General features: G+C 41.8%; 1 protein-coding gene across 1 annotated transcript in view; it reads left to right on the top strand.

Moving 5' to 3' along the window:
- The window catches only part of KCNK17 (potassium two pore domain channel subfamily K member 17), a 50,405-nt gene extending 37,411 nt beyond the window's left edge, over positions 1–12,994 (top strand). The window contains exons 3-5 of the mRNA XM_006257880.4: positions 777–943; positions 2,501–2,669; positions 5,412–12,994. Of these exons, the coding sequence (XP_006257942.3) occupies positions 777–943; positions 2,501–2,669; positions 5,412–5,674 (599 nt within the window). The 3' untranslated portion in view covers positions 5,675–12,994. The remainder of the gene's footprint in view (positions 1–776; positions 944–2,500; positions 2,670–5,411) is intronic.
- The last annotated feature ends 2,056 nt before the right edge of the window (positions 12,995–15,050 follow it).

Below are 15,050 nucleotides of genomic sequence, written 5' to 3'. Positions count from 1 at the left end.
TTAGAGGCTTGCACTATTCAGGCAGATGGCTTTATTCACCTACACAAGTTAGGTTTTGCCAGTGGCCATCAAATATTTGTGTGGATACATGCAAACTTGTGCCAAGAGAGGGCAATTTCTGACAATGTTTTAGCTGTAGACCAGGCCTTACATGGCTGGAACTTGTGTTCCTCAAGCACATAGGTGCTTTGGAAAATTCTGCCCTATTCTCTCCTTCATGGTTTTTACATGTGTCCTGCAAAGGCAGCAAAAGTGAGTTGTCTTTTTTTTTTCTTTATAGTATATGAGGCAAAGACCACATGAGCCTGATTTAAATTTTTTTATATCTTTAAAACAAAAAAGGCCCACTTTTATACAGAGGCTAAAGAAAAAAATACCATTTTTATGATCCTGATCACCTCTGCCTGGTTCTGCAGAGGCAGTGGCCAAACAAACCTTCCCAATGCCACACTGATATCAATAATGCTAGCAGTCAAATAAGTAAACAGAAGTTTCATGTTTATATCATGTTCTGGCTCAGGTGGTGGATACGGGAGGGAAATTCAGTGACTGGCATGTGGAAACGGAAAATAAAAATTGGCAGGGAAAGAAATTTTATTTTCCAGCTTCTGAGAGGATGTTATAAACAATGGGTAGTAATAAAAGCTATATATAGAAGGGTCCCTTTGGAGCAGTGACCTTCTCCCATTTCTCTTGTAGAAGATGGAGGTCTAGTTGAGTGGGAACAGTAGAAGTGGAGGGGCACAGGATTTACCACACTGTTCCTTTCCCCACAGGCTACGGGAACCTGAGCCCCACCACTGCAATTGCTAGAATCTTATGCATCGTCTTTGCCCTCTTTGGGATCCCCTTGAACTTGGTTGTTCTAAACCGAATTGGGCAGCTGATGCTCTCTGGCGTTCACAGATGTGCCAGGCATCTGCAGGAGAAGTTCCACTGGAAGGTAAGCAATGTGGCCATAAGCATGGGGGCCATAAATTAAGGTGAGGACATTGTCTAGTTTTTCAGATGCTCTTGCTAGCAAGGATAAATTACCTAATTACCTGAATGATAAGGGAAACACTGATTAGTATGCCTTAATCTTAGTTTATGGCAGCCAAGTTAGGTATCATATTCTGATGAATGGTTTCCTTCATGGTAATAAAGCTGCCACTGTTTAGTTGCTTTTCACACTCCCTGACATTTGAACTGCTTGTCATTAACTTTAACTGGAATTATATTCCAGAATAATCAGGTAGCGTTAGTTGAGTAAGCTTGAAAGTGGCTGTGAATTTAGTGCTCCTGATAACAAGATATTGGCTTAAGCCAAAGACAGGACAGTCTTTCCTCTTCAGGTTTGCTAGCATGGCAGTTCTGACTTCCAACAAAGCGTGCTGTTCCAGATCTGACCTGGACCTGCTTCCACTTTTTTTTCTACTTCTCTGCCAACATCATTTCTCAGCAGTGGCACACCCCACTCTTCCTGTCCTGAGTCTTATTGGCAGAGGGTTTGCAAATCATATTGAACCGTGCCAAAATCTGTGCTTCAGTGACACAGACAGATGTGAAGCTGCAAAGATCTAGACTCATTTGACCTAAACTAGGGCATGAGCTGAGTGCTTTGTTTTAGTTTCTAGATTTTTCATTCAGAATTAAACTAATATTTTACCCCATTAAGTATAGTATGTACTGTTCTAAATAAAATCCAATTCTGCCTATTCTTTTGCTATTTATTTCTCTTCTATTGCTTACCAGCTAATGTAAGAGCCATTCCTCCCTGACATGCAGGTACTGAATCCTTCATATTGACATCAGAAGTTTCATGTCCAAACATCTTAAAAATTCAGCTTCTATTTGGACTGAAAAAGAATTTTTCTCTCAGGCAGAGGCTACTGTCCCAGCCCTAATGAGTTTTGAAAACTATAAATTTTGGCAACAGGAAACTATTGTGATAGGTTCTGACAACCATGATATGGTCAAGGGACCACTGGTGAGCCATGGCAGTCTGACTTGTCATTGGGTACTGGCTGCTACTTCTTGTCACCTGCTGTTAAACTTCAGTAAAAGTAGCTAACAGTTCATTAAATACATTCCTAATACTAGTTTCCCATGTAAGTAACAGCTGTAGATGTCACAGAGATATTGGATAATATCCTCAATGGGAGTTTTGCCATTGTGAGTGGAGGCACTGTAATCCTGTCAAAGGATATAAACGCTATACAGCTCTAATTTAGGCTGAAATTTGTGCAGGTCTGTGATGTCTCTATATAAAGTGACCTTTACCTAGCATGGACAAAAGTCTTTGCCCCTGGCCCAGGAAACTCAGCTGATGTCACTGGAGTCAGTGCTTAATAAAGCAAGCCAGGCACATCTTGTAGCATCAGTGCCCAATCAAGACAGGGTCTATATTTCTGTTGACTCCAGCATCATGCTTTGTAAGAACAACTTCACCCTCACTGTTTTGTGCGTTCCACCCTTCCAAACTTATAGCTGGTGTTTTTATAATTTTCTGTCATACCAGAAGGCAGCCACCCTGTTGACAAGGACCTGTGCGTTGGTTACTGGCTTGTTGCTGTTCCTTCTGCTACCGCCTTTACTGTTTTCTGCCATAGAAGGCTGGACTTATGAAGAAGGATTCTACTATTCCTTCATCACCCTCAGTACAATAGGCTTTGGAGATTACGTGATTGGTAAGTCACTGGGATTTCATCATTCACATACAAGTCATAGAACTGAAATAACCGGGTTGCATAGAGTGACTCTTCTGCATGGCAGGAAGAGGCAGCTGATGATTTCAAGATGGGTGAGCAACACTTTGACCTCCAGCTACTCTGACACTAGTGTGAATTAGGGAAGCTGTACATTACAACAGTGACATCCCCCAAGTCGTGGCACCCATTCTGTGAACCCAGAAACATACCAGTTAGGCTGCTCCAGGGCCTCCCTCTGGTGCTGCTCTTGAGACCTCTGCCCTGGCATGGAGATGACTGTGGAGCATCTTCCACACTGAATTTCTGAGTTTGGAAGGGTGGGTGGCTTGGGCATGCTCAGTGCTGTCCTGGCTGGAATAGGCTGCTGCTGAGGTGCAGATGTGCCCTTGCAAGACCCTACCTAGTCAGAATGCCAAGCTGCTAGTAGTTAGTGTTCAGAGACTGAAATGTTGGTGCATTCCAGTGCAGAATAGAAGTATCAGAAGCATTCTGCCTCATCATGATCCTAATCTGCAAAGCCATTAAGAGACTGTGACCACCTCTACCTGTCACCACCCAAGACAGCTGCAGTCAATAATGTAGGCCAAGACACATCTAGTTTTAGACTGCCAGGCACTGGGCAGAGTGTTCTCAGCAGCCAGAGCCCCCTTGCCAGAGGAAATGGGACTAAACCCAAGTCTAACTATATTCATACTAAAACACAGGGCACACCTTTTGGATAAAGTCTTTCCCATTAAAAACAAATGGGTAATAGAAACACACGCAGGCACATTCATTCACATACATGCATACTCCTTGAAAAACAGAAAAATATTTTATTACAGACACTGGATTTTTCTTTTCTTTATAACTCTAGTTTTGTGCTCGGGTACCTCAGTGATGGGACCTTTAGGCATAGGGTTTGTTGACAAAAGTATAGGCAAAGGCCTGGTGGCAGTTTGTTGTAGGCATCCCTGAGAGCTTTCAGCAGATTAGCTCTGAAAGCAGTAGCAGTGGAACTGCAACAGCAGGGAGCTCAGCACAGTCTCACTCCAGGGTATGCACCCAACATCTTAGATGGATGTTGTAGTTCACACTAAGCTCTCTGCTTCCACGGCTACACCACTCTCAGTACCCACTCTAGCTGGTTAAAAACTAGTTCAGTTATGTGTGCATGTATTTCAGTCCCATGTCTGACAGCAGTGGATAGAGACAGGCAAACAGATATTATACCCCTCAGTTTACCCTGATGCTTGTCTGCCACTGAGCTTTGTAAGGTACCTGCTGCAATTGGCCTAGTACTTTAATTACAATATAGAAGTAATTGAATGAAATCCTGTGGCTTTTATTCTACAGAGGTCAGGAGTATGGCCCCACACTTGTGAATTAGGCTTCCCTCACCTTACCAACCAGGTGACCTGCCTGAAGAAGGTGTTTTTCTCTACAGAGTCAGTTGGTCCATCTTGCTTCAGGTTTCACTCATCATTTAGAGCACAGATTATCAATTGGGGTGTCACTACACTCTCTAAACCCAGAGAGTTCAAATAAGAATCCATAGCGTCAAAAATATCCTGTGCTGTTGTGGTCTTTCTCAGTTCTTTGCAACAGAAGAATTGCTCTGTTATATCCTTGCAATCAAAAACAAGTGAAAAGGGTGCTTTGAGTCTAATAAAGAGTGTCTTCAGTCTAAAAAGGCTGAGAACCACTGATGTACAAGATAGCACTTTGCACTAATAGGGAATTTAAAAACCAATGGGGGTCACTCAACATTAAATACCTACGTTTATAAATTATATTGTCACAGGTGAAAAGTTCCTGACAGCTTTCCTCTGCTGGTGTCTTTAATTCTAGCATTTTGGGTTCTTTTTACTCATGTTTGCACCATTGGTGCTGAAACTGACAAACCTTCCCATTAAAAATGAAAGCTAAAAGCTAAGCAGTGATAGTGAAAACATTAATGCAGGCACTTTGTTCTCTTCTCTGTGCTTTTCATCTTGTTTATGTGTGAATCTGTAAGCAAATATCCAAACTACTTTTCAGAGATATTTCATGCATTGGTTACTGCCAAACTTTGGAGTTTGGTTTTAATATATTTGTTGATTGTACAGTAAGACAAATGGGGACCCTATTACTCTAGGTGCTGTGCAACAGATGGTAAAGGCAGGCCCTGCCTCCCCCCTCCCCCCCCCCCCCAAAAAAAAAATGCAGCTTACAATTTTAAGTAAGCAAGAAATCAAACAAAGGTAACATAACATTCAGCTCAAACCTTCTCCCTTGGCTTGGCTTGGCTTGGCTGTGCCTGCAGTTTCCCTCTGAGCACTGCCCAATTCATGCCGTAGATCCTATCCCATTGCAAGAGGCTTGCTTGGTTATATCCCAGAGGACTTAACAAGTTCTCTACACCTAGTAAGCATAAACCTCTTAGCCTTTTCCCAGTAGAAACACCTGTCAATGGGACAGGGTATTTCAAGCATGCACTACCATCCTACTACAGTATACTAATTCTTAACAAATATCACTGGAACAGGACTATATCAGTATAACCACATTCATGCCCATTTATTTTTATATTAGATCTTATGGAAGTTTATTTTTCTTCTTTATGGTAATATTTACCATTTGTAATATTTTGGGGGCCGTTGCTTATGTATCCATGAAATAGGTTTGTTTTCCAGTGCTTCTGCTTGAGCGTTAAGTTACTTTTGGTCCCATCTTTAAGTGTGTTGGTTTCTTTTTTTCTAGGGATGAACCCAGACCGTACCTATCCAGCCTGGTACAAGAATGTGATATCTCTGTGGATCCTCTTTGGCATGGCTTGGCTAGCACTGGTCATCAACATTTGTATCAATGTGCTAGAGAACTCTAATGACCTCTGCCAGTGCTGCAAGAAGAAAAGGAAAGAGGCAGAGCAGAATTTAACAGACAGCAACAAAAGTAGTACTCTGGGGCTGGATGATGTGGAGAGCTGCACTACCAAGGACACAAAGACAAAAGGCCCAGACTGAACAGCACTTGTGCAGCTCCTCTAAAAGGACTTTTCCCAAGGGATATCTTCTTGGTGCATCATATGCGTATGTGCCAGCAGAGGTGACTGCGTAGAACAGCTGGAGTGGAAATCCCTTGTACTTCAGTCAAACAGGAATGGAAACTAGAGTACTGGGCCTGGAGTGCCTCTACTGTGAATCAAGTAGTAGAGAAATACTATAAGCTCAGTTGCTTGCACTATAAGGCATTACCTCATCCAAACCCCAAGTCCCCATTTAGATTTCTTTAGGCTTCACTTAAGGTCCCACCCGCATGTATAAGTTACATTTGAAATTGGTATACGACACTGATCCGTTGTTCTCTCTTTCACGTGCAGAAGTCTCCCATTTCATGCATACCACTTCACGTATCATCACTGCACCCACCAGTGCCATAGCATATGGGTCACCACACAGCACATTCTTTAAATGCCTGATGAGGAACATACTTTAAAAGCAAACAGCTCATCAGTTGTCACAAGTTATGTTCCATGACTTTCATGCTTGTACCTGCCAAAGGGGATAACATTCTTCTGCTACCAGATCCTAAATATATGGCAATGAGGCATAGCATGCAGCTGGATATCCAGTGTGACGAGGGAAACCACCACATCAAAGAGCTATATCAGTGTTAAAGATGAACGACTCTTATTATGGTAAATGGTTTATTCATCTACAGAATCCTTCTGTGGTATCATCCACTACAGAATTTAGTCTGGTCCCCAAATGTCACCAGTTAAATGCAATGGTTCATTATTGTTAAACTTTCCTTTTAACATTTTGGAAACCAGAAGTAGAAGCCAGTCGTTACGAGCCTGGTCATGGCCCAGTGATTACAAAGCTTACATTTGATCCAGCAATTGATGAGTTTGCTGCTGATTTTGCTTAATGGGAATATAAAGAAAAAAAAATTCTTGTGATATTCTCATGGCACAGAGATGACAGTGATCTTTCTGCTCCTTTTTATCTTGCTGGCATAAGCAGCAGCACGTCCTGCTGTATGTAATGCTGAATCTGCTCCCGAACAATGGCATTTTCAATTAATATAATTCCTTAGAAGTCTTTTGCACTCTGAGCTGTTTAAAAAAGGCCCATAGCTTGTAGTTCCTCATATAATTAGTATCAGCGTGCCCATTCTTGATCCTCACAAGTGGCGTTTCCCATGTTGGCAGCATCCTGGATTGGGGATTTTGAGAATCTGACTCTCACTTCACGTATAGACCAGTTCTAAACTTTCGGAAGAACCACCTAGTGTCTGCAGGGGATCTAGGTTCCACAAGAACAAAGGAAAGAAGAGGGGCAAAACGGGGGTGGGATTTGGGGGTGGGGATAGGAGTCATTACTTAGAAATACTGATAGCTGAGTGCATGGCAATTCAGAGGACTGTTCACAGTTTCCCAGGATCAAAGACTGTAGAATGTGTGTTAGGATTTTACAGTTTACAGTGGGAGAGGTGGAGGTGCTTTCATGTGTTGTCATCAGTGACATAAGGAGGTTCAGGAAAGGAATCTTTCACGCTGAAGCTAGATTGCTTGGCAGAAGGGTATTATCAAGACATACCTTTGGTGTAGTGCTCTTTGAAATGCTTTTTCAGTAGGCAGGAGCATCAAGGCAAGCGTTAGGAAGTGATTGAAAATGTTAATGTATAACTGGAACTGTGGTATGGAATAGGTGGGCTCAAGTTCACTGGGCACTGAGTCATTCTGTAGTGGCTTTTAAAACTGTCTGACCTCTCTGTTTTTCATGTATTTTAGTATTGCGTTTTTCACTGATCCTCACACTTTAGGTTTTTATTGCTGTTTATAGTGGGCTGGTCTAGAATTACATTACAAGGGTGCTGTCTGCCCTTAAGTAATATGGTCAGAGCCAGGATGATAATTTACTTCACTAGCAGGTCTACTTTCCCTTCTTCCAAGTGCGAAACTCCCTAAGCACATGACTTCACTATGTAAAACAAGATGAGAGAAAGTAGAGAACACCTTTTGGAGAAGGCTAAAAACCACGTCACAAGCTCTTTCTCGACTCTAATTTGAAATATCACAGGCTCTGATGTTCCACCGTTCCTCTGCTTAGCAGCCTAAAGGAGCTCCATCTGAAGGAGATTTTCTTGCTCTTCATTTTAAATATCGCTTTAAACATTTTTATCCTGTTATTTCTAGCTGTGCTCCCTCACAGAACTTTTTATTTCTTCAAATATTTGTAGCTACTAGGTAAGATTTTAAAAAGCTTTTAAAAGTGTTAGGCATCCAACTCCCATTGAATTTCAATAGGAGTCAGGTGCCTTGCTTCTTTAGGCACTTTCAGAAATCCCACCTTGTGATCATAACATCCCCAATGGGCAGCCATCACACTTAACATGTATTCACTCTTTCTAGTAACGAGGTGCCCAGAAGTGATCTTCTGGATTACTAATACATACATGGCCAAACACCATCTATCTGTCTGTGTTCTTTTATAACTCCCCACATCAACACTGTATCTGAGAACTTCCCAGTAGCATCCCACTCCACCTCCTTCCCAACTCAGTACGCTGTCCGTTATTATTAGAGGCAAGCCAGCTTTCAATGCATATGATGTATATTATCATACTTGAGAGTCCCTCACAAAATGCCGTGTCTTTGGCCTTTGCAGCCTTCTCTCTGAAACTATGCTGTGGTCAAATGATATGGATGGATTTGTTCCCAGAGAGGAGAGAAGAAGGGGAAGTTTTGCAACATAGTGAAAAATATCATCAGTGTGTCTAAAAAATAGACTGCTCTACTAAAATATGAAAGGTTATCTGCTCAAGGGTAAAATAAAGAAAACAAACCACTGTGCTGTTATCATTCTTGTCACAGCTGACTCGGGGTCTTCCATAATCTACATTGGAAAATTACAGATGTTCTCTGCTTTTTATTTTTTAACGCCTCCAAAAGGTCCTGAATTCTCCGTGGCTGAATTCTTGAGCTAGTCTCTTTCCAAATAACTGTGAAGTTTCCATTAGTGATTTTAACCTTGTCTTTCGTAAGTGTATTCTTCTCTGTTCCCCTGGGTTTTTGGTTTGGGGTTTTTTTCTGTTTGTTCTGGGGGGAACAGGCCATATTATTGCTGTCATTATTCAGTATTTATATTATCTCAGTGCCCAGAAGCCTTGTCATGGAGCCACAGAGGAAGTTTGCCTCCAATCTTTTTACAGTCTTCCAGGGACTGCATCTTTTTCCGTGGTAAGCCCTAGATTTCCTCTTCTGCACAGGGGAGTCCCAAAGACTCCCCTACTCCGCAACTGAACCGGGCTTCAGTTTCTTCTGTTACCTTAGCTCCTTCAACAAGTCCAAAAGGACTTTAACTCCTGATAGAGACTCTACCTCTTTAACAGCTATGCAGTTGCAGAAGTTTGCAGCAACACAAGGCAGCCTTCTCCAAACAAGGCAGTTAATATTAATCCACCTTCCTCCATATTTTCCCCATACTCTTTGTTTCTACATTCAGCAGAGCTATCCTGGAATAGAAAATTGAGCCCATTAACTCTGCCCACTGGAATTTACAACTAAGAAGTGAACCCTAGAAGGGGTTGAGGGCCTTCAGCTTCCTAAACCCCTAAATTAAAACAAGAGCATCTGAAAAATTGTAGGCGGAGAAAGGAAGGATTGAGAAAAAGACATCCCTCATAATCCCCTAAGGAAGAGTATTTCTGTGGACAGAGGGGGCTGGGAACAGCTCTTTATTGCTTAATTGCTCTTCTTGGATCTTGGTTAGCATTGCATATTTCTGCTGGTAAATATTTTTAAACGTACTGTCTTTAATTTTTTTTTTTACACATTCTATGTTTGGTCAGAGCTCATGGACAAAGTTGAAACAATAATGTATCTGAGGAGGGACATGAAAGACTTCACACAGAAATTTGTGTGAAGACAGGCAGTGAAAAATGCTAACGCACAAGACCAGGGATATGGTATGAAGCCCTAGGGGCCTTGCTGAAGCAGGCACACAGATGAGTATTGAAGGAGGGGGCATATGAGGTTGAGGGGGTTGGGAAAATACTGGATGGACTAAGTGGGTGCCGAGCTGTGCAGCACTTGACCATATGACTGCCATGAATAAGTACAGATAATGTACAGAATTTTGAATGTGATTATAATTAAGAGGCATATCCTAGTTTTGGATAACTGATGTTCAGAAAATAAGAGCTATACTGTACTTGGTTTTAAACTATATGTGTGATCTTCAGATTCTTTTTTAAAGAAAACTTTGGGGTCTGAAACCATGGCTTTAAACTGCTTCAGTTTTTCTCTGGTTAAATCATGTTCTCAAGTGCCTCTTTTGGATCCTCCCATTTAGAACGTTTTCCCAATGTTTCCCAATGTGAAGGAATCTTGCAGACACAACGGATAAGCACGATGCCTTCCAAACACAAGTTTAAATCAGTATGCTGTGGGTTAGGATGTTAAAATGCTAACAGATTCCATGAGGTATAAGCCCAGTCAGAAAGTAATTGTGCAAGGCAAATAAGACGGAAAGCAAGCACATTGTATGAGGACTATTTTAGACAGTTCCTGGCAGCTTGGTTTTTATTTGCTCCCTGTCAACAGACCATAATTAGGAGTTGAATTGGGTTTGGGCTTCAAAATAAGGAAGAACTGCTCCAAGCTAAGCAGTGAATATCAGTCAGGCTCTTAAAGGAATGTAATATGTCTGGATGTACCCCAAATGGTGTGCCATATTACATCTCACTTACTAAGCAGGATCAGGCCTGGACAGCGTCTGGATGGGAGATCTGAAGTCTCTAACATCCTGTATTTGCTACCCCCCAAAAGGTTAAAAAATAATGATGCACAAATCATAAGGCATTCTTTTTAAAATGAGATGGTAGGTTGTATTTTTGATCTGTGTCTTAATTTTTCTGATTTTTCTCCTTGCAAGCGTGTGTCCTATTGTCACCAACTCTGTCAGATGTAGTCATGTGGTTCTGGCTCCTGTAGTCGCCTCTCCCCACTGCCTACCAGTTAATTCAGCTGCCATATCTGCCCAGATTACGTGTGCTGATTTTGCCCACATGAGTTCTTCCCCTTTGCCTCACCTCCTGTAGCTCCAGGAGCTTCTTTCTCAGGCTTGGCATTGCATGGAAGGACAAGACTGGGGAAGGAAGAGCAGAGAGAAAAGAGTCCCTTCACCCACAGGGAGGGAGGAAGATAGAGAAGAGCTGCCCTGGGCATGATGGAATCATTCACGCTGTAGACCAGCAGTGAGGGCACTTACCTGGAATGTGGGAGCGTCGGAATCGAGGCCTGTTCTGATGAGTGGATATACAAAGCAGAGCATCTCCCCCAGGGAAGTCTCAGCCCAGAACACCCCATAGTTTGGTATTTCGTAATTAATCTGCTACAAAGTAGGAAGAGCAGGGGTTTGAACTGAGGTCACCCACATCCCAAATGAGTTCCCAGACCACCAGGACAGATGCACATGTCACAAGTCAGAAAACTAGGCGCCTGTAGCATTAGGGGGTAGCAAAGTGGTGGTTTTGAGAATGCCAGTGGCTCTTAAATACTGGGCTTAAGGCACCTACAGAAGAATTAAAAGTGAAGGATCCAGGACACTCTAATCATGACATGCAATTGTTGCCAAAGTTCAGTGAACTAAATTCATTTTTGGTGCAACTCCACTGAGTTCTCTGCAGTTAAGTAGACAAGAATCTGGCTAGTCATAGTGGAGACAGCTGCCAGCATTCAGTTCAAACAACTGTTCTGGCCCAGCAGACCTCATGAATCAAATGAAATGCAGCATGCAGTGAAGTTGTGCACTATCGAGGTGGCGAAGCAAGATTCTCTACCCAACCTCTTCTATACTGCATGCTCATTAGTTAAAAGGGGAGCTGTCAGAGGCCACCAATGAGACTTGAGTCCCATAACCTTGCCCTCTCTTATCAAATTTCTCAGTGAAGCCAGCTGATTAAAGAAGAGTCTGAGGTGACTGACCTTACATCTGGTTGCAGAGGTGCGCAGCACTGAGTGACATGGTGCTTAAGTGTGACTGATGGACACACCTGCTGGCTTTAAAGTCTGTATCCAGACAGCCACTCATTAGCAGGCAGAAGATTTATGTTTTTGTTTAGATCTCACTTGAAAACTGGTTGGTTTGCTGCAGGGTTCTGGGATGTATCATGAGCGAAAAGTATTTCTCACTAGGGAACATGCTGGATATTATTTGAAATTACACACAGGCATGTGCGCGCGAGTGTGCGTGCGCGCACACACGCGCACACACACACAGTTGCATATAATAAACCAGTAACAGAATTACACACCACTTCAAATGTGATCCATATTTTTATGAGGGGAACAGTGAAGTTCAGTGGATGGAAGACAGGATCACATGCTAGGAAACCCTGGGTTTTAATTCCAGCTCCATCACTGACTCAGAACTGCCTGTCCTAGATTGGGTTTCCCAGTATTTGTACCATCAAACTCTTGTAGTGGATATACATATATATGTATGCCACTTGCACCAGTTTCCCAGTGAGAATAAGGTACACCAGAAAAAGACTTGTGTAGCTGTGTGTTTAAATAAAGGCATTAAATGGCAAGCCCATGGTGGTTAGGGGGTGGTATTTATTCACACCCCTAACCAACATAGGGGTTTTGAATGCAGACCGGGGTTCCATCTAGGCAAGTCCTTGAACTTCTCTAGGTCTCAATTTTGCCTTCTGTAAAATGGAGTTCATCAGCTTTTTCTCTATATATCACAGCAGTGTTTTAAGCATGTTTCAGTTAGTGCAAGCGCAGTATTTTTTAAAAAGATCTCTAAAGTATTATGTAAGTGTTGCCGAATATTATTAGCATTATGTAAACACCCTTACAGTCAATTAAACTGGGTGTTGTCTCCTGTTGATTACAGCAGCCAACCTGCAGCTGAGAAATGTAAGACACTTTACACTGTCTGCCAGCAACTGAGAGGTAATCTCTGTAAGTGCTCTGAAAAATACCTGCGTGTATCTACAACTTCAGCAGGTGGCTGATGCTAGGCTCTATCTAGGCTATATGTGGCTGAATATGGAGTCTCAGACACTTCAGTGGCAAACAAAACATAAATGTAAACTTTGTAAAACAGAATTATTCAGTGTGACCAGGAAGGTTTCGAAAGACATTTCCAGGTTTAACCCACTTTTATTTGTGTTTTTGGTTCTATTTTTTTATTTACAATTCTTATTCAACAGAAAAGCACATCACTAGTTTTTAAACTAGTTTTAATACTAGATGTATTTAAAAAAATGATTTATTCAGCTGTGGTATCCATAATCCCCAGGATAATTAAAATGGTTTCTTTCTGCATCGATGGTCATAGACCAGTCAGTTTTGCTTTTGTTTTAGATCAGTTTCAAGTTTTGATTTTCAAGTACTTTCCAACCCTGCACTGTTTGGTTTGCAAACACTCCCAGGGATGGGTTCAGTCCAAGCCAATTATTTCCCTTACAAAATGCTAAAAGTGCAAATGATTTCTTTTGACTGTAGGTTTTATAACACGTTGTCTGTTTTCCTACCCCAAAATCACAGTGTTGGGCTGAAGTCTGAAGTCAAGCAGAAGGTAGAGCAGGGTGATACGTTAGACTAACTGGTTCAGAAAGCCATGCGTTTTCTTAAGCGACAACCAATAGTCTATTCATAGCATCTAACAAAATAGGTGGTTGCCTAGAAAAGCTCATGACTCTCTGAACCAGTTAGTCTCTGAGGTGCCACTGTGCCTTTCTTTTGCCTACCCTTCAGGCCTAAACTACCTGACCCCCATATTTTAATACTTTTTCCTATCCCTCTTATCCCAGAACTTTTTTTTTTTATAGTTTTATGTTCTTTTTTTATTCTGATGTGGAGTTTTTGAACTTTTTTATATTAGCCTAGTCCTCTGATGAAGAGGTAGAGTTCATCTGATAGTGTTATCATTTCTCTTTCTTGTCTTGCAATTTGGACTGCTCTGTCTTTTTGAATTGACTTAAAGGTAAAGTGTTTCATACATTCTTAAGATGGTATCAGCAAAGAGTAGCTTAAATCCTGCAGTGACAACAAGTAATTCTTGGTTGAAAAAGGAGGTGCTGTCAGACATCAGGGTAACTGTTTTCCCATGGAAAGGCTCTTGACTAAGCCAGAGGTATCTGGGAGGCAGGTCACAGGTAGAATTTGTATGCTAGGGAAAAAGGTCTAGGGAGTAAGATAAAGAAAAAAGAGTTAAACATGCCAGATCCTCAGCTGGTGTAAATTAGTACAAATGTGAATGGGCCACATTCTCAAATGGTGTACATTTATGCTGATCAATTGAAGTCAGTGCTAGGCTGATTTATATCGCCTGTGGATCTGGGCCACAGTAAATATTTTAAAATTGAATTTAAGGTCAAACTCCACCTTTTTGTAAATAGAAAGATCTTCAGATATCATCAGAAACACTGGGGAAGCTGCCTCTTTGTACTGGTATCAGTTCAGTGGATTCCTACTGAGATTTTGTAATTCTTCTTGGAATGTGTTATGTGGGAAGTTTGAAGCAAAGCGGCTTGTTTGGCAATCTCATTTGCTTGGTATTACTTAGAATACTGATTCATCTAGGCTCCCATGTAGCCAAACTGTAAGAACAACGTGAGTTTGGTTGCCACAGGTAGGTGAAGTGGGTTTTCTATGTGCTTTGTGAAAATTGTTGGAAAGCTTTGCCGCTGGTCTTTTACTGAACATGGGCTTACGCTGCATGAGAGGTCATAATGAAGAGAAAAGACTCCTTTTAATTTCTCTGCACAGATAAAGAAGACATGTGGATGACAGCTTTATCATAGGGAAATAGGTAGGGAAGAATGTATTTATTCAAAGGTAACGGCATTGGCTGTAGAACGTAGGCATTGTATGCCACCAGGAATCAAACACTCTCTCCAAAGTAGATTTTGAAAATGGCTTGGCCCCTTCTATTCTTACAGCCAAAGCATTTTTAGTCTTGAGTCATTCTTATTATATATAAATAGGGCCAGAGGGGACACAAGTCAGCATCCTTGTTTTGTCTGCTTATTGGTGCACTAATGTATCAATAGTGTCAGCAAAGCTCTGGAGCTGGTGAAAAGAGCCAGGAGCACAGCAGCCAATGTGCATAATTGGTAGGCAAGGGCAGGGTTGCACCAGCATAAGTGGAGGGGGTGAATGCTCAAGATTGCCAGAGCAGCATAGCATGGACTTAACACAAATTAGAATCTGGTATGAATGTAAATCAGTTTGGTTAAACCACTGCAGGTCCTTGGGTAAACACTGTTATTTCAGCATCAGGAGGACTTTTGGATAGACAGGTAAGTGATAAGGTAGTTGAGTAAAAGCGAGAGGTAGTGGTTACCAGGTCAGGGCATGAGGAAAGGAATAGGTGA

This window comes from Alligator mississippiensis, chromosome 1, assembly GCF_030867095.1.
Source record: "Alligator mississippiensis isolate rAllMis1 chromosome 1, rAllMis1, whole genome shotgun sequence".
Classification (NCBI taxonomy): domain Eukaryota; kingdom Metazoa; phylum Chordata; order Crocodylia; family Alligatoridae; genus Alligator; species Alligator mississippiensis.
Note: the sequence above shows the minus strand (reverse complement) of the source record. Positions and strands in the feature narration are given on the sequence as shown.